The 20,188-nt window shown below is 39.1% G+C and overlaps 2 protein-coding genes across 3 annotated transcripts; both read left to right on the top strand.

Moving 5' to 3' along the window:
• Window positions 1-3,375: 3,375 nt before the first annotated feature.
• On the top strand, window positions 3,376-16,307 carry RB195_008343 (uncharacterized protein; the record flags this gene model as incomplete). The annotated part of the gene is made up of 15 exons (XM_064194784.1): window positions 3,376-3,465; window positions 4,663-4,778; window positions 12,383-12,495; window positions 13,088-13,139; window positions 13,282-13,414; window positions 13,484-13,580; window positions 13,640-13,724; window positions 13,812-13,917; window positions 14,345-14,471; window positions 14,577-14,714; window positions 14,769-14,917; window positions 15,028-15,131; window positions 15,250-15,331; window positions 15,407-15,506; window positions 16,267-16,307. The coding sequence occupies 15 exons, from the start codon at window positions 3,376-3,378 to the stop codon at window positions 16,305-16,307; spliced, it is 1,533 nt and encodes a 510-aa protein (XP_064045929.1).
• Window positions 16,308-16,705: 398 nt separating this feature from the next.
• Window positions 16,706-19,679, top strand: RB195_008342 (uncharacterized protein; the record flags this gene model as incomplete). Of its 2 annotated transcripts, XM_064194782.1 has the most annotated exons (5): window positions 16,706-16,816; window positions 16,903-17,355; window positions 17,864-18,574; window positions 18,623-18,995; window positions 19,570-19,679. In XM_064194782.1, 5 exons carry the CDS (start codon window positions 16,706-16,708, stop codon window positions 19,677-19,679), a joined length of 1,758 nt encoding a protein of 585 aa, XP_064045927.1. The 2 variants fall into 2 exon arrangements, with proteins under 2 accessions (XP_064045927.1, XP_064045928.1); XM_064194783.1 differs by having other exon boundaries at window positions 17,864-18,995.
• Between the last annotated feature and the right edge of the window lie 509 nt (window positions 19,680-20,188).

Raw genomic sequence — 20,188 nt, 5'->3', positions numbered from 1 at the left:
AAGGATATAAAACACCAGCTGAGAAGTGCAAACTCAGAAGGAGAAAAAAGAATCCAAAGAATGTTAAATTTTCAAAGTTAATTTTCTGAGAGAAGTTTCAGATTTATCAATCTTTTTTGTATTCGAATTTATTTTTACACGTAAAAAAAGCAGTTTTGTGGAGAATTTCTCAAAGTCTTTTTTGAAAAGGATGAAGAATCTTTCTGATGGAGGTAAAGATTCATAGCAAAGAATTTATCTCTGCCAGTAATTTATTCCAGATAATCTATGCTATTGCTATAGTCTTTTGGAATATTGACAGCTTCTCCGAATTAGGTTAGGATGGAATTCCGGGAAATATTTCTAGAGTTTCTCTAACTTTAATGAAGCTGCTGTAGACTATTTTCACTCAAATTGCAGTTGCGTACTTTTATTTCCTATTTTTCCGACATCCAATTTTGCATGCATTGCTCCTCTCTTTTTTTTTGTTCTTCAAATTTCAGTTCGAAGAGGTGCTTCAGCTCTTCTAAGCTGTAGATTTTTTGCGAGAATATGGATGAGACATTTGAAAACTACAGGACGGTAAGATTTTTCACTTGTTCCACGTTAACTTGCCAGACGTTTTGAAGTACGACTCGTTCGAATGCTATACCTGTGTTTTTTGTCAACAATATAATCATTATAAACATTGATAAGGTGAGAGTGACAAGCGCCCGTTTGTGGCCCAACTTTCACCTGACAACTGTGCTTGTCACAGTTCTTTGCATCCTTTCTATATGTGGTTCATTCTTTCTCGCCTCCTAACATCAACTTCTTTTCTCTCTTTGCTTTTCAAATTGATAGGAACTCGTCTCGTTGATAGGAACATTTGAAAACTACAAACTTCGTGCAGCAGTCCACGACGAAATAACCTCAAAAAAGCTGCACGTTTTTGTTTTGTTTTGTTGGTTTGACCTGCAGTACCGTAATTAAAGACCTCGGAAACTGCCATTAGGAGCACCTGGAGAGTTCATGTGTTTGAATAACTGTGAAGAAGCGGATTTCGACCAGATTGCAGTAGAAGAATAATTGAAAGCATGAGAAGGTGAAGAGAAAGTTCCCGAGATTTTCTTTTTTGGCTAAGTTTACGAACCAGGAGTTCCCGGACGAGATACGGTTGTTAACAGGGTACTGGGAAAAACTTTGTGCTTTTGAACTTCCATTTCTAGAAATTTCCTGTCAGAAAAAAGTGCACCTAATTATTTCCATGGAATTAATGAACTCTCGTCGTTGTAACATTCTATATGGTGTGATCAGATGCTTTTTTTTGTTTTTGTTTTTTTCTTTCTCTTTACGAGATTATTGTAGAGTTTTTTTTCTCTCACTTCGCGTTTTTTTTTTTGTTTCCTCAACGAAATCGTTCTTGGATTCATCTCACACTTTTCTATCCGTGTAGAATCCGGTTACTTCGGATGTTTCCTCAAGTGTAATCATTGCTGTAATTGTTTTGGTTCTCTCCCTATCTTGGCTTCATAATATCGGTTTGTGGTCCATTTGCTGCTCGCTTCGCATTATGGATCCCTGATGTTTTCTTTTTCTTGGAAGGTTGCGAAATTTCGGTCTGAAAATTGTGCCAGTCACGGGTTATACGAGATGAACTTAGTATTTGTTTAGTTTCCTCGTGGCTGAATTCAATTACGGAAGCAATGTTTACGCGTGTCTGTCCCGAAACTACTTTGCTGGCTTCGAAACACCATATAACTATATTTTTCGTTAGTTGAGTCTATCATCCTCCAATAGCAGTTGCCCTTTGCGAACATTTACGTAGCTTACGCTTTCTGTACACATTCGTTACGCACAATGCACTCATGAAATTATGCTGGACTTAGGATTTGGGGTGGAGCCTGAGGGTGCAGATCCGCGCTCGACGTCTGCGTTCGCACTCGGCGGGCGCAGCCGGCGGCAGCGCAGTGACTGCCTCAGTCCTCACTTGCCAATGCTCCTCTGTCCCTCAATCACTCGTCTCATGAGATCCCGTGCTTGGTGTTTGTCCACTGTCGTCCTAATGTGTCTTGCGTGCGAGTTTATCTCCAAAAATCTCATTCCCATTATACAGTGCTTAGTTTTCTTGCTTTAGCTTTAAAATATGTTTATTCGTCGTTTTTTTTTGTTGTAGGGATGAAACTATTGAGGAGTTGGGCGGAATATCGAATAAATCCACGATAGGGATGCTTTTTACTGGATTTTTGATGCTTTTTACTGGATTTTAGATGCCTTTTACTGGATTTTAAGACAAAGAATCCATTTGTGTTCACTGTAGTCACTCAGTGTGCCTTGTATCCTCTACTGACAAATATCAGTCCATTAGGAGATGAGTGATATGAATGATTGATGAGATTAGCGAGATTACGCTTAGAAATGGAGCAACGACGATAATCCAACTTCCTTTATGTTTTAATTTGTTTTCCTTTCGTTCACGGGGCTCACCAGGATTTTTTTTTGTATCCAAGAATTATCCAAGTTCTTGTTAGTTTCTGATATCGAGTTCTCGAATATTTTCTGTACGAACACTGAAATTTAAGCGTGTTCCTTAAAAAAAACCTGTTGTTGTTCAAATCCTATCTCCGTGAACTTTCCTCTGGAAAGTTAACTACTTCATGGTGTTAAAAAAATTTTAATGATTTGAAATAACGAGGAAAATTTGGAAATTTTTTGCTCTTGAAATGCTTTTTTCTTGCCCAAAACACACGGATGACTGAAAGTTCAGGTTGATTTCTTGAGATCACAAACGGAAGATTATAAATTAATGGGCACGTTGAATTTCCGCTTTAGCGTACGGAAACGGTCAATTATGGAGTCATAGATTAATTCACTACTCAGAAATTTTCAATGATTAAACTTCACATTTCTTATTTTGAGTCATATGTAGTATTTTCTTTTCTGTTTTTCTCCTTTTTTTCTGCCAATTCTTCTCCTCATTTCGTCAAAAAGTTGAAAATTTCATATTTTTGAGTGTCTTAGTCGTCTTTCGTTGGTAAGATAAATTCACTGAAATTGGTTTATTTCTAATGCTCTTGTAATGTTTTTTTTTTTTCTGAGGACTAAGAAAAAGAAAATAACTAGCTACAATCTATTATGTTCAGCGTATTTGAATGTAGTTAATACGATAATTTATTCTAATACGATAATTCTCCTTGTCCACGAATTGTCTCCGATTGTCATGATGGTTGACGAGCGCTTTTTTTTATTGACTTGTTTTTATGAAATTCCGTAAAAGCTTCTGGTCTTCCTATTAATTCTCGCCGACAATTCTCTCGAACCTCGTTTTCCGCATTTTCCGGATGTTGTGCTTCGTTGCATTCGCAGGAAAACCCTCGGTTAAATGGTTGGATTATCGCAATGTTATGTTCGTTCCAGATGACATCCAATCAGGACGATGTTTTTGTTGACGGCGAAGAGACGGAGTTAAGCCGCCGATTGAAAGTACAGATTAATGAGAAGGATTTGGTGAGTGTTTCCAGAATTTTCATCAACTTTAGAGAATTTTCTAATAATTCATTGAATTTTTTTTTTGAAGAACCTTATCGATTTAATTTGCAAAACAGTTGCCAAAAATGTCAACATTAAAAAAAAAACTCTTTCAGTCACTTTTGGGGGGAAATAGATATATCTGATTGAATTTTTATATCAATTTTAGGTAGTTCATTAATGTATTTATTTATTTTTTATTAGAAAAAAGTAATTATTGTGATATGGGAAGATCTGCATCAATTGCTTTGGGATCAATTTTCGCGTTACATTAACAAAGTGGTTAATATATAGCCCTGAATCACGCTATAAGTTATCTGGAACAGCTTTTTTTCGTATTTTGGCACAAAAATCGTGTAATTTTGCTTTTTTCGGCTGCCCACTTTTTTTTCTGTGTGCTACTGACAGAAATTTGTTTGCTTTCGGGTATGAAAGCAAGAATTCGCATTCGGTTAATTAAAAATGAAATGTAAATACAATAAAATGAATATTTGTTTGCCTAGCAAATTCGAATTTTTCTACTTTTTTGTAGTTCTTTTCACTTTTGGTTTTGGTTTCTCAGTTTTATTGCTGTTTATTTTTCTTTAAAAAAAAGAGTCTCCGAAACAAAACGAAATGAGATACGATTGTAAGAGATGCTGGTTCAATCCTCGACGACATGTTTCGTAGATTTCTCCTTTAAAGGCATCACCCCACGAATCTGAGGTGGTGCAGATTTCAGGTCAAGTATTCGTATACGGGATGGGAGACTGTGGAGAGGGGAGTGATTCCGTCCATTTATTCCTAATTGCCGTAAAAAACGGCCCGGAAGATGCGGCGCCGCACAAGGCTGGCGCGCTCCAGTCGAACTCCCTGTAGAAAATAGTGCGCCAGAGCGACTGAAGTCGTATCTTCCGGGTCGTTTTTTACGGTAATTAGAAAGAAATGGACGGAATCACCCCCTCTCCATAATCTACGATCCCGTATACGAATACTCCACCTAAAATCCGTACCACCTCAGATTCGTGGAGTGATGCCTTTAAAACAAGTGAAAATCCGGTTTCCCTCGATTCGGCTGTCATTTGGGGTTATGAGGTTATTTTTTTGGTTGAGCATATGTACATGGCAGTGATATCCATTCCATGCGGGGGGAAAAAAACGTTAGGAATTCAGGAATTCGTGCCGTACCGATTTCAGTTATGCGTGAACGGATGTGGTTTCTATGGCACACCACAGTGGGGGAATCGTTGCTCGAAATGCTATCGTGAGCATCAAATAGCGGAAAAACGAAGCCAGGACTACGCGAAGAACAAGTAAGCCTTGTTCGATTATTCGTTTTGATACGGTATTCATCCATCCAGAGCTGTATTTGATTAGTTTCTTTCTACGACGAGAACACTACAACACTAACTATGCTCTTTATTTTGCTACCTGTGATGTTTTGTGACGAGAAATTCACTCTGTGAGGGGAATTTTTATCGAAAGAACTAAATAATGGGAGAGGAAGTGAATAAAATGAATACGCTCTATCTCAAATCCCTATTCTCCAAGCACAAATCCTAGCAAAAAAAATCTCATCTCCGTTCTCGTCAGTGGTTTTCGACCAACACACTTGAACGCTTTTGTTTGTTGAATAACAAGCACCGTTGAGCATATCAGATGAAGGAGACATGTGATTTTCGCACATCTACACTGAAATTATGTTTTTGTTTACATAACTGTGTTGAAAGTGAATTTCTAAATGAATGTAGATATAAAAGTCATATGTGTCTGGATAATAAGCAGGAAATTTCGATAGAGCTGGTTTTTTATACAGAGAAATTGGTGAGTTTTTGTACTAATCAAATAGGGTGACAATTTTTTTGAAATCTCTTCCTTAATTCGGTCAGTGAGTGTAAAATTGTACATAAAGTATGTATATATAACGATAAAGTATAATAGAAATAAATGAAATATCGAAAATATTTTAAAGAAGTGAATATTTCAAAGTTTTCCTCAAAATTTGAAGAATTATGGTCAAAAATTTCTGGATTTTACTAAAATTCATCTTTTAAACCAATGTCATAGGATCTACCTTTTTTTTTGATATTTTCACAAGTCTTCGAAAAACAGTTTTCGTGTTGAATAACATCTTGAAAGTGCTGTATTTTTCATGGATTTTCATCACGGAATGGTATTTGCTGAAATATTCTTGTTTTTCTTCGAGAAAGAAAGCTTAAATGCATTATCTATATCGTTAGTGGAAGGATGGCAGAGCTTCGAACTTGTTCTCATTTGCTTCTCTTTTTTTTCGTGAAATCGTTATCTCATGGATTTCGCAGAAAATGTGAACAGGATCGTAACGCTCATCGAAAAAGTGGTCTTTTTCACTTTGAAAAACTTCCGGAAAAAAAGATTATTTGTGGTCTTTGTTTACGGGAGTTGAAGTCTGAAATAATGCTACCCGTCGCGTAAATATATCATACGCCGTGAGAATATTGCTAGCGACGCACAGTGGTTTATAGTTGGGCTTAAAGATCACCGATCAAAGAAAAAAATCCCGAGAATCCGTGGATTTTGAGGGATCTTGGCGCGTTTTATTTATTTATTTGTCACATGAATATTCATGGGATGTATGGATCTGGATTGCTGACTTCCTCTCTAGTTGCTTAAGCTACTCGAAGAGCGGTAGTAGCGCAGTTCACCGTCGATGGTTCGAAACCATCCTAGGAGAACCCAGTCTTTCTCCCTTCCGGATCGATAAATTGTTACCAGATTTGTCCGGGTGGATAAGAACGCTGACTTGATACATCGTGTAGCCCCAGGAAGTCATTTCATAGGCCAGTCCTGGTTCATAAACCTCAAACGATTCCAAATTGAAGTGGAACGCGTTGGACAGACACACTTTGGTTTTTACTTACATTCCGCCACTCGCTGAAGACTTTTTTCCTTTTTCCGAGATTTTTTTTTCGGTGAAAATCCGGGATTACATGCAGATTGTTCAATCCTTAGTACAAAAAGTACTCTTCCATTATTGTTGCACACATTCGAAAGGATTCCAAATGTGATAACAAAGATGAGATTAATGGATTAAGAGCTCGATTTCTGGATTCTGAACATGTGTGGCTTTTTAGGTAGCAGAGGATTATTCGTGCTATGTGGGGACATTTGTCCTTTTAGGACATTAAGGATAATAATGCGTACTCACGGACACAATTCAAGTAGTTCACTTTCAACGGAACTCGTGCTCCTAATTATCCCAGTCTGTCTGTGCTGAGAGAATTTCTAAGTGGAGCGGTCAGAAATCACTATAAGCTGATTTTTGGTCGTTTTCACTGAAATCTCTCGTAGACCACAAAATGTTCAGCCGTACACGCATTCGAATAACACTCCAAACAAAGTTTTGCATTTCATTGTGAAACGGAAGTGGTTTCCCGTTGTTTTCCTCCCCTCATCACATCCCATAGAAACCAATTCATGTGCTTCCGATGTTCAAAACTCTGAAATTGTTCAAATGGGTTCAACTTACCTGCCCGTCAAATCTCATCGTTAGCGTTTCCGCGAATGAAGCACACACCCCGACGACGACGACATCGATTTGCGCCCGAGAAGGTCCTCAATGAACGAGACCACACGTACTCCAGGTGCACTTCCTATTTGGAACTCGTTGAGAGTGCACTTAATGCACTTAATCCCACTAGACCTCATTATACGACAAATAATGAGTTCTACTGAACAAAAATGGTGTTGCCGTAAAAGAACCGCAGAAATAAGGGTGGCACCAGCGTAAATAACGCTTTCTAAAATCTTTATGGATTCTGGTAGCTAGGCCAAGAACACGATCGCAAACGGTAAATAACCGTTAATCTCTCCAAATTAACAATAAATTAAGAAGAAAAACTGTCGAAATGGGATAAAGTGTCAAGATTTCGAGCCCTACGGACGAGTTTACTGCTCTACGCAGCTTGTGACACGGAAGTAAGCGTGAGGCTGGCTAAGCAACATATCACGTGAATGTGCTGGGGGATGTCAGTGCCGTAAACTGAGTGATTCTAACGAAAACCTTAAAAAAGAATTGAAAATAAACACTAAACCGACAAGGTATGGATGGTCTGAGAGCACTTCGTGTTTTAGGCGATGGTCATATGGTAACTTGCATGAATTCGTAACATTTTCATAAATACCCCCTTTAAAAGCACTGTATCACGAAAATTACAATGTTGGGACCTTTGGACGCAAATATGGAGTCCGGAGTGTAGACTACGAGTAAGAGTGTGGCCCCGCTCAACTCGTCCTGAAAAATGGCAAAGGAAATGGCAGGCATCATCCCTGAACACGCGAACCATCCACGAGCGAGCGGCCGAACATCGATGAGGTCTCTTCACCAGCCTTTTCATTGGTTTTACTTGAATAGGCTGGTGAAGAGACCTCATTGATGTTCGGCCGCTCGCTCCTGAATGCATCGCGTGCTCAAGGATGATGCTAACGTATCTAGGAGGAGCGAACGCCTTTTCCATTGCCGTTTTTCAGGACGACCAGAGGGAAATGAGCGGGGCCATGCTCGTAATGTACAGTGCGAATTCCATCTTCCCACGCAGACCCCAACAACGTCAGGGTGCGCTGCCTTCAAGAACTGAGGTTGATGTTGAACAACGTTCGACTGTGTGAGTCAACCCTGGGGATTTAGCCATACTACCAGTGACTCACTAATTTGGAATTGTGGAAATGGAACACAAATCACGGGATAATTAAACTTCAGCTGGATAAGTATATGACTATGCGAAGGAAAAATCCTAGGAGATACGATAGTGCTAGTGTCTATGAAGAGAAAAACCTTTTATTCGAAAAGATTTCGGAAAGATAATTCTGAAAATGCCACAACAAAACTGTAATGGCATAGCAAACTATGGATGCGGGACTTCCGCAGTACAATAACTGTTTTTTTAAACTGTCATTGTGCTTTGCGAGGAATTTTCCGAGGAACTTTTCCTCCGAAATTAGTGGACGATAACTGAGAATGGTGTCTATATCTGACTATCCTCAAATCTTTGCAGGTCGAATCGAATAATTGTGACTGATTTAGTTGAGCTGTAGCCAAGATAGGTATTGATCTTTATCAACTGCTGAAATCGACGTTATCCGCGTTATCGCCTTCGTCAGAGGCTGGAAAAAAACAATACCATCACTGATTTAGCATCTCAACCGCTCCACCTTACAGAAACTATTTAAATGGTTCTCAAAGTAAACAAAAAAGCAATACATCGATTGTTGATCACTGAGAGATCATCGATTTTGTGGATTTCGCGGGAAAATCTGTGAAATGTGGCTAGAATAGTTCTTTCTGTTGGGAATTGGGTGACCACCATACATTCTGAAGGATTTTTGGGTGAAAAGAAGAGTGGAATTTTTTCTATTCGTTGTTTTTTTCTACGGTTTCCTATCAAATTTATCAAAGCAATGAAATTTGAACACATGAGTATTCGAGGGAACAATACAGAAGTAGAATAAAAAATAAATATGAATTACACACAATAATTTAATGAATACAATAAGTGAAAAGGTCAGATAAGGTCGCTAGCGTATCAATCCACTTCGGATGCGCAAACGCGCTTCACTGCAATTCACAATCGTCGAATTCATCGATCCAGGAGGGATGAAAGGCGTAGTTGGCACCAGTGAGGTTTCGAACCATCGACCGTGTGACTACAACGGACCTCTCACCGACTGCGCCACACCCACCCCATACAATAAATGTAATATTAGAGTTTAAAAAATAATATAGATGGAAAATACGAATGTGCCAGATAAGATCCATACAGTATCTTTCTGAAAATGAAACAAATATATCTTATACAAATGCGAAATATAGCTAATCCAGCTAAGTATGGGTTATAGTTTATCCGTATGAATACGGATAAATATGGTGTTACAGTATCTAAAAGGTATGTAAAGGATGAAACTATTCACTGATCATAATGATAATGTCCATATGAATGGCTTTGCACGAGAGATTATCCAGAATTGAGTGCGGCTAAAGAGATTTCACCACCAGTTCACAAAATTGATATCCGCATGGTTTCGTCGTCATTTTTCGTCGTATGGTAACCAGAATATGTAGTTGTGCAATTTTCGTAACGTCTCTAAAGTTCTTCTCTCATCCATCATTCATTCAGTTTTTCCATATGCGAATGGCGGGTTAAATGAACATTCCACACTCCGGAAAACACTCGGCAAAAAACAACGACGCCATCAAAACAAACCACGACTACTATCGAAGATTAAAAAGCATAGAACGAGGGAAGCGATTCGCAGAAATCCCAGAAAAAAAAGTCGGGAAACAACCGTGAGAATATCGTGAAATTGTGCATATTTATGGCTGAAGTGAACGAGTAGAAATGAGATTGACATGATTCACGAGAAAATCGAAGAGATAAGAAATGTAAGCGACCACAGAAGCTGGGAAATTCACATGTTGATGGTGGGAACGACAGTATCGAATCCGAAATTAAGCCCGGACGACAAAAATCTTCGTGAATCTATGTTACGGGAAATGAACTGCCATCAATAACGTCCATATTTTTATGAAGGTTTATGGAAATATTATAGCAACTTTGAGAGAGGCTCCACGTCAAAATCATAAAATTCCTGACGTCAATATTTGCCTTCCATCGGTCCCACGGCAAATTTTGAGATTTTCTCTGCCAAACGTGTCGAAAAGCTGATAGCTTGTGGTTATCACTTGAAATCAAATTGTGGTTGGTTGAGACATTTTCTCGCGACATTGCGGACAATGGAAAAAGAGAGGAACAGGGATTGGAGAGAACTGTTCCCCTGAGGATCCCTGCAAACATTTGATTGAACGAGTTAATCACCATTACAGACATAAGTGCGACAGGGAGAATCAAGACCCTCCTCAGGTGAAGGGGTCTACCTCATGGGGTGCAGCTCAAGTGAGGAGGATCCTTTCGCCAATCGTCCAAAAGTGAAGGGGTCCCTTCGGGAACCGTACAAAAGTGAAGGTGGTCGGAGCAGTGATTCCGACTAATCATGTATGATCAAAGCCAATTGTTGGGAAAGTAAAACTTCGACGGGAAAGGAAGAGTTTCACCTGAATATCCCTGTGTGAGCCGCCAAAACTCGGGTTTTGATGTGCTAAGACTATTCTACACCTTGGCGTATGAACAGATAAGGAAACTACGGAAAATCCCTAACTCTCCTTCGCGCCGAGGAGGAGGACCTGTCGCACAGTAATAGGTCTTTCTCTTCGGCGAAGTAGCTGTTGAGAAAATGTACGAAGGAGATTAGTTTAGCCATCATTGCTTATGTTTCCGCCGGCGACTACAGTTCGATTTCAGCACGACAGGAAACCAACAAATTATGCGAGATACAGCGGACGCGTCGCAGTCACCTAGGTCAACATAGGCGCATTCTACTATGTATATAACATAACAGTTCTTAAATCCTTGTATGGGATGTCGCTACTCAGAAGAATTGTCCAGGATGCCGATATAACGAGCTTGTTAAAAAAATTATTAGCGAACAAACTTAGAGATAAATTTTTTCAAAAGCAAATATTTTCGAAAATATAAAAGTGAGGAATTATATTATATTATAGTAATTAGGAAACAGAATTCTTAGTTTTCGAAGCTCTCAGTTATAAATGAGCTTCTTATGTATTCACAACAACTTTTAAAAGAAATTCTTACTCATTCCACAGCTTTTTTTTTGTGCTTTCTAAGCTTCTCAGAAGGAATCCACTGGTTTTCTTTGGTGGGAATTTGCCAATCCCTTGCATCGAGATCTCAGCGTTGATTCCTTCAAGGATACAGAACCGGTTTTTTTCACCCTGGCAAGGATAATATATAGCGCTAGAATTTTGCGTATTGTCTATCGCATAGCAGCTATCAATTGACTAATTCGTGTTTTCTATAGTCTTGCACTTTCGTGAAAATACTGCCACAAATGTCAAGAACGGGCGAAAATTCGAGGAACATTGATAAATTAGGATAGAAATAAAGTGAAAAGATGGATTTTTATCCGAGGGAATAGGTGCTGTGGATGTCCTTTTCCAGAGTGTTGTTAATTGTAGTATATATTTGGCTTTTGTCGGAAGACACGGCCATATTATCCGAGTTCTATGTGGGATTCATGTTATTTATGTTGTGTCCTTACGTCGAATTTGACGAGCCATTGTCTCGTTCTCTTTAGTTAAGGTTCAGTAAGATTTTAAAGTGTATTTCAACCACTAAACAAATGTGAATATCTTAATCTCGTCGAGCAGTGATATCGCATAAACTATTTGTTGTATGTCGAGCTCATAATGATGAGTTCCAGTAAATAAAACAAAAAAAAAACAATGACAAAGTGAGAAATACTATTATTCTCTCTCTTGTATTCTAAATGGAATCTCGTTTTTTCCGTCCTAATATGGGCAGAGGGACAAAAAACGTGGAATAATCAATAAAGAATGGATTGAAGAGGAAGATGGTTCCAATGTTACAGTAGCAGAAAAGTCAAAGTAAAAATAAATGTGAAAATTAATTGAAATACAATTCAGGCTTCAACGCTCGTGCTACTGTTTGAATACTAGCCTGAATTTCACACAGCAGAGCGTAATTTAAATAGGTTAATGAAGTGTGAATACAAACTTTATTCAAAGTAAAAAAGGTGAATTTCATTTGTGAAAACGTTAGGGGAAAATGGGAACCTCGTTTCTTCCGGAAATTTCCGGAAAAACAAGATTCCATTCCATCAGCTTAAACCTGCAGAGAACGATTCCCTTGAATTGATTGTTACCATATTTCATCAGCTTCCGCATCGTTTCTTCCTTGTGCCTTAATGGATGCGATCCGAATAATTATGTATATTGAAGAAAACAATCAAAATAGGATTAGAATTAGCAATCATTTGATGTCTTCATCTTTTTCAATTTTTCCAGAACATTGCTTGGATTCGATAGCTTTCAAGAAAGACGTAAAATGACGACCGAAAGTAGAACGATGACAATCAAAAAGATATTTCGATCACCATCGATGTTGGCATCGACTTCTGGTGAGCTTTTGTTCTGAATATACGATCATGGAAGCTTGGATATTCCCTGATTGTTTCTAGTTGTTATTTTATTTTTTATTTTATTTTTTTTTACATTACCAACAACTACATTTTTTCTCCCAAGTAACTATTCATATTCGTTTGTAATACTAATTGGAATATGCTAATTTGCTCATAGCTATTGAAAAGAACTTGCCAGAATTTCGCAAGAAAAAGAGATCGAAAAGCGAATGAAAACGCTATAAATCGTTGAATTTCTGGATGAAAAAAAAGAAACTCCATTAGAGTTGCTGCCAGCTGTTCTGTGGTTTCTTTGCCTTGTATGTCTGGTTCTAAAATATGGCATTTCATTTGAAAGAGGATTTAAGTGCAAGAAAAACTGAGTTCTTCATCATTTGCAGCAACTTTTTTCAAAAAAAAAATCTCTGAACCCTTAACTTCGTGTTTTGTTGAACATTTCTTCTTTTGAATTCAACTTGTAGTTTTTTTTTTTTAATTTCAAATGTTTAAACTTTTATTTGAGCACATTCCCAATTTCTTTTCATGATATGTGAGTGATATTTGTAGAATTGTAGATGATTTTTCTGTTAAGGTGACTCCCTATCATCGGTACAACACGTATCGCCTAATGGAACTCCTGTAAGGTAAGCGGTTTTCTTTGGCACTTTTTTTTTTCTTAAATTTTGGCAATGTAGTCTATTTTTACTTCTTTGGACATTCAGCTTTTGTTATTCTCTATTTATTTCATTTATTTTTTCTTTATTTTCTTCATTTTATTTATTTTAGGTTACGACAAGTGAGTCCAGATAGCAAAGCTGCTCGCGAAGTGTTGACCGATTTCTTGGTGACCAGTCTACCGACGGCCGTTTTACAAGAAGTTACACGACAAGTAAAGTACGCTGTGATAAAAATCCATGAGGTGTGACGAAATTAATTTACATACTTTAATCTATTTGGTTTTTTAAAATGAACCGCTAATTTTTTACAGCTTCGCGTCAGTCCCGATGAGATGTCAGAGCTGGTGCAAGGATTTTATCAGTATCTCATTGACAAACTCAATCAGAGCCCATTTTTCAATCAAGAGAGTGAGTTGGCTTTTTTTTTGTGAATTCTATTTATATTTTGAATGCAGTCTTCGTTACAGAATGTAAAGTGAAAGTAGAAGATGTGATAGCCGAAGTGGAAAAGTACATTTGTACATGTTGCTATAATAATTTGTTTTGTGCAAGGTAAGTAATTTTTTCCACAGTAATTTTTTTTTCCATTCTTCTTTATTTTCCTCTGCTTTCACGTTATTTTTTTTTTCTTACTCTCAGCTCTGACGAAGAAGTGGCAGATCTCTCACTACAAGATCGTATACGATCCTTAAACTGGGTTACAGCTGGATTTTTGGAGACGAAAGTTGATTTTAGCAGACAAGCGGTAGGCGCTGAACTTCTATAATTTTATACAATACTGGTTCTTTGTGGTCTTTTCTAATTGAATTTAATTAATTTGATCGTATTTTCCTAAAGATTTCTACTGATTTCATGACACTGTAACTAGTCTGGAAAATAAAGTGCTGAGATCCCTTTCAATTTTTCTTTTTTTTTTCGTTCTTATTTTTCTCTTGAAAAAAAAGTCTCTTTTCTTCGTCTTTGTTTTGAGGCATAGGCTACGATTTCGTAAGATTCATTTCTAAATCTGTGTACTTTTAAACTCCTTTTTTCCCGGCTTATTTTATCCAAACTGTATTGTTTTCTCTGTTGATTAATTAATTTTTCGACTTTATTAACTTATTTGACTTTATTTAGTTTTTCGACTTTATTGGCTTATTCAACTTTTTTTTTCTAAATTGTTGAAATTTAAGGTCAGAAATCTGCTTGACGATGCTATAGCTGAAATGATTGATATTAATAGTCACAGAAGATCGGATGAGAAATTGGAATGTCTTGTTAGGTGTTCGCATAAGATTTTCGAGGCGCTCAAAGAGAGTGGTGAGTTCTAAGAGATTTAGCTCATCCTTAAATTTTTATCGCAGTTCATTTCCGCTTTGAAGAGATAGGCGTGCTGTTACGTTACACAACATTTTCGATTTCAAGGTGCACCAACCAGTGCGGATGAGTTCCTTCCCGTACTCATCTACGTACTACTCAAAGGAAATCCACCACTAATTCAATCAAATGTAAAATTTATCAGTCGATTCGCTCTACCTACACGAGTAATGAGCGGAGAATCCGGTTCGATCATATCATTACTGGATATTTTGCATCAAAATCAACATTTTTGTTCAGGGTACTTTTTCACGAATCTTTCCTGTGCTCTACAATTTGTACAGGATATGAACTATGCAAGTTTGAAAATGGAGAGGTCCGAATTTGAAGCGTATACGTCGGGAGATCTCGTTCCACCGTTGAATATGATGAATTGCGGGTGTAACCAGGTAGATTTTTCAATGTTCTTAAATTTTCTAGCATCATTTTCTTCATGTTAGGCTAACATTCGTCAGAAATTATGCTCAATTACCTGGGAAATTTATAACTAGGATTATAGGCTCTTGGATCAATGGAGGAATCTCTTGCCAAACTTAGAGAATTGATCGAGCGACAACATGCCTTATCCAGCAGAATAGACGAGGTGGAAAGAAGACTTAGTGTGTATGTTTCGAAAGTTTCTTTAAAGATTTCTAGGATAAATCCTAATCTTGAGGGCTCATGAGGAGATTTTAGTGAGTGAGTTAAGTCGTTCGTAGATTTTTGAAGTTTTTCTCTTCAGTGAGGAAGCCGAGTTGAGTGAAGAGTTCCGTAAAATTATGGCAACGTATCCATCTCAGGAGTACCAAAAGCTTAAAGAACAGGTATTTTTTTAACCCATTGCTGATCCACATTAATTAGACTGCTTTTGAATTATTCATTTATTTCCTTCGATACAGATTGCTCGTGAAGAGAAAGAAACTATGGAAGTGTGTTCGCTGACATCTATGTTGTCGAGTTCGAGTAGGTCAAGCGGAGAGGTAGAAGAGCCAATTAAAGGTAAGGTTTTAGTTGTTTCTTTCCTTGTGTTCCCAATGCTTCATCGGTAGATTCGGAAGATTGGTGCAACAGAAGGGTTCTGGAGGAGGGTTGGACTTCCGGAGAAGGTTCCGGAGAATATAATTTGGAAATTTCGGGTTATTTGTCTAGTTTCCCTCGGCAGAGCATGTTTTATTCTATTCGTCTTGTGCAGAGTCCGAGAAAATTCTCAGAAAAACACTTTTTTTTTTTTCAAAAAAGCTGATCGTAATCAAAAAAGAATCATCTAGAACTACACTGCAAAGTAACTGTTTTATTAATGTTGTACACTTTAAATAAATTCATCTCCCATTTCTTGGATGAATGTGGGTCAGAAAAAAAAGTTTACGCATGATTATTGTTGGGATAGCAAACCTACCAGAGCCACACTGTAGAAGGGTCCCAGTGGGTGCATTCGTCATAAGCCTAACCTTGAGAAAAAGTGGTAACAACGACTTATTTCCGCATTTCTTAGTCTCAAAATCCACAAATTAGGAGTGGAGAACTTCCTCTGGAGTAATCACTGCTCATCTGGGTAAACTCAATGATTGAAATTGGGTGCATGTTCAGCTATTTTTGGAGTGTCCTGCATGAAGTCTTTTACGGAATGGTTGAAATATCTGATGGACAGTAATTCTTCACAATATTCATTGAAATGAGTTCCACCAATGTTTTAATTAATGTGATTTCCCCAGAATTCTATGAGAATTACAAAAAATTTTCGATTTTCGCTCTTTTTCAGAACAATCTACGCAAGCCACATCAACAGCAGCTGAACAGTAGGCACTTTGTGCAATTCCTTACATGTCTTCTTCTCTTCCTTCTTTTTTTTTTCTTTGTAAATATTGTATTAATAATTGACTGAATACCTTTGTACAGTATTGATGATTTTGTTTTTTTTTTTGTTTCTCTCAGACTGTGATCTTGTGTGATGAGCGCATCAATTATTCGAAAATTAAAAATAAGAAGACATAGCGTACCGTTAGCTCCCGGTGTTTTGGATTGTAATGGAGTTCTGGAATGAAATGAAGAGTTTATCGTGATTTCTCTTGTTATTCAACTGATACGCGTTGATAGTGGATGGTTGTGATTGAGATGTGAAGAGGATGTGCTGGTATGGTGCACACTACTAATCACGGCTTACTGAGGCGGTCAGCAGTCCGTCGACCGCGCACCAACTAATGTCACTTGAATCGTTATTCGTGCTCATCATCGTTATACTCTTACTAATACTCCTATTTGTGGGCGCCGAAGAGAGCAGACAATCGAAAACAGGAACAACATCAGCATCAGTAAGTTTCAACGATACGCTACCTTCACTGGAAAACTTTTCAGATGTTATTGACATTGTTTGTTAATCGGGATAATATGTTTTTAGGAAGATGAAAGACTGAAAACGTATGAAAGTAGAGTGATTCGTCAACGATACGCCTCGCAGCGTAGCGCACCCCGTCGGACGTCAACACCTCCGCCGCAAGTACACGAACTGAAAATGCCTCCGCCGCCGAGAGTTTCGTCGCCGAGAAATCCACCGCCAGCTGTGGTCATGCCCCCATGGGGCGATGACAGGAGACGTTTGATGCATTGGGAGGCTGTACACCCGGCAGGACCAATCCCTGAGGATTGCCCTAAGCCGATCGAAACGTGTGGTAGAAGAGATCGTGAGGACCGTGCTAAACCGATCGAAACATGTGGTAGAAGGGAGCGTGAGGATCGCCTTAAACCGATCGAAACGTGTGGTACAAGGGATGGTGAGGATCACCCTAAACCGATCGAAACGTCTGGTAAAAGGGAAGTTGAGCCGCCACCAGAATTCTGCGTGTATCCTGGAGTGAGTATTGAATTCGTTGATATTTAAGTCTAATCGAAATCTCTCATATACAGTTATCCAGGAGAAGAATGAGTTAGAGGAAAAAATGAATAGAATGCTGATGCTGAACTTAGGATTCCTTCTGAAATACGCGATTTCAAACTGTACTGACAACAATCACTTCATTTTTCGTACACATTTTGATTACTAGGGCGGTCGACTGCTCACTATCAAAACATATCTCAAAAATGAAATAGCGAACGACCGCACTGCAAAAATGAATTCAAACGAACGTTACTCGTCGGTGATATCGCTGACGGTTTCGCGGCGGTCAGCTTATACTTCCTGTTCTATCCTTCTCTATAAAAACTTAGGTAGACGTTGGCGTTCCGCTCAATCATCACTCTGGTATTCACTGAATCTTCTTCGTGGGCGCTTTAGTAAACAGGAAGTATAAGGTTTATCGCCGATAATCTATTTGGCACCGTAATTTTCGTGCAGACAAATTTTTCAGCAACCTTTTTTTCAGAGGATGAGCGAAAGGGTGAGCAGTGGTCACGATTCGTCGAAGGGGCCAGTAGTGGTGAGACCAGCGAGAAAGACTGATAGCTGCAAGACGGCTGAACTCGGATCGCCGCTGTGGACGGCAAGGCAAAGGACAGATAACACACATTGTATGAGGTCGAGACCGAGGACGTCCAGCAGCACTAGCAGCCAAGACAAAAAGCGTAAAAGATCGCAAGAGAATGAAAGCGCGCGCAAAAGACGTGAGCAGAGCATAGAACGACGAATGGAGGAAGACGCAATTATGCGTCGAAAGATGCGCGACGACGAGAGCAGACGCCGCAAGCAACGACAGGAAGAGGAAAGGAGAAGACAATGTGAAGAGCAGGAACGTCGAAGAGCTGAAGATGAGCGTCGAAGACAGAGAGAAGCGGAAGAAATGCGAAGAATGGAGGAAGAACGACGAAGAATGGAGGAGGAACGCCGAAGACAGCGGGAACAGGAGGAACGTGAGGAGGCTGAACGTCGAAAGAGAGAGGAAGAGCAACGTAGGCAACGTGAAGAGGAGGAACGCCGAAGGAGAGAAGAATTCCGAAGGAGAGAGGAAGAGCGTCGAAGGATAGAGGAGGAGCTAAGAAGGCAAGAAGAGGAACGCCGAAGACAAGAGGAAGAGGAACGACAAAGGTTAGAGGAGGAACGAAGAAGAAAAGAGCTGGAAGAACGTAGAAGAAGAGAGGTAGAGGAACGAAGGAGAAGAGAGGAGGAGGAACGAAAAAGAAAAGAGGCGGAGGAACGAAGGAGAAGAGAGGAGGAGGAACGAAGGAGAAAGGAGGAGGAGGAGGAATTCCGAAGAAGAGAGGCTGAGGAACGAAAAAGAAGAGAGGCCGAAGAGGAACGCCGAAGAAGAGAGGCGGAAGAACGAAGGAGAAGAGAGGAGGAGGAACGAAGGAGAAGAGAGGAGGAGGAGGAATCCCGAAGAAGAGAGGCAGAGGAACGAAGAAGAAGAGAGGAGGAGATGCGAAAGCAGTCTGAGGATGCTGAACGACATCGACGGGATCGTGAAGAGCAAGAAAGACGTCGAAGAGAATATGAAGAACAAGAACGCAGAAGGCAGGAAGAGGAGAGGAGGAGACGCCAAGAGGAGGATGACAGACGAAGCAAGTTGTTTCTTCCTAAATGCACAGCGATCTGAACCGTAGATATATATGTGTATATATCTACGGATCAGATCGCTTCTTTTCACCTCCATATTTTGCGGGAACATCTTTCGGAACAGTGCTGGCGAGCTTGTTGGAAACGCTCAGGCCAGAAATTTTTGGTGATAGACCGCGCAACTGATCAAGCATGTAAGCACTGGTTTTTTCGCTCTTATCCACTTAATAATAAGAAATACAGCGATGAATGATAAGCAAACTCATGTTCCTGGGCGGAGATTAGTTGTACGGTCTGTTAGAATTCTTTAACTAAATGATGGCGTAACTAAGTTGTAAAAGCCAGCTGTAGAACATCCATTCCCCGTGTTAAAATTGCCCTCTTCCGCTGGTAGCTTAAAGTGCCTAATAATTTTTTTTTTAAAAGAAAGGAGTATCTGTATCTTACTAACCCATCCCTAAACTTCTGAACATATTCTTCACCGAATGAATATTGATGTTAAAGCCAAGCATAAGTACTGTAGATGACACTGACACGTACTGTTTATTCATTATCAGAAGTAAGAATCCCTCATTTCAGGAGTAATTTGCGAAGTGCCGCCACCACGCCATGGGCATCGCCATCACAGCAGACATCGTGCGAAAGGTGAACCGCCAAGCAGAAGCAGATCGACGGCCAAAGCGCATTGAACGATATCCGCTCACTCACGAAAATGAAGCAGAAACTCGTATATAACTATTGATTACCAGTTATGTACTCGAATCTATTGATTGGCTGATGAATGTATACCAAAAAGAGCTTGGTATGTGCACGGGAAATGAAATTCATCATAGATTGATCTGACCGTGTATCAAAAACGAAATAAACGGGTTTCCAACTTTTTTGTTCAAAAGAGAAAAAAAAGAGAATTATGAATAATCACTGTAAGTTTGATAATAAACGGATGATTCATGGATTACTGAAGAAGCTCTGCATTCTCCTGAAACACCTTGGACTATGAATGTAAATTAATTTTAAAGTAAAGATACTGGAAAAATGTGGGAAATGTTGCATGTATAGTCGCTAACGGTAACCTACGTTGAATGACGTTGTTATGAATGGCGTTCAACCAAGCGACCGCGACGCGAGGTGAGGCGGATGCGCGTCGCTCAGGCTGATAAACATACTCTCGGCGCCTACTATACGTAAGCTAAGGAGC

The sequence above is a fragment of the Necator americanus genome, chromosome III (assembly GCF_031761385.1).
Source record: "Necator americanus strain Aroian chromosome III, whole genome shotgun sequence".
Classification (NCBI taxonomy): domain Eukaryota; kingdom Metazoa; phylum Nematoda; class Chromadorea; order Rhabditida; family Ancylostomatidae; genus Necator; species Necator americanus.
This window is presented reverse-complemented; position numbering and strand designations above follow the sequence as displayed.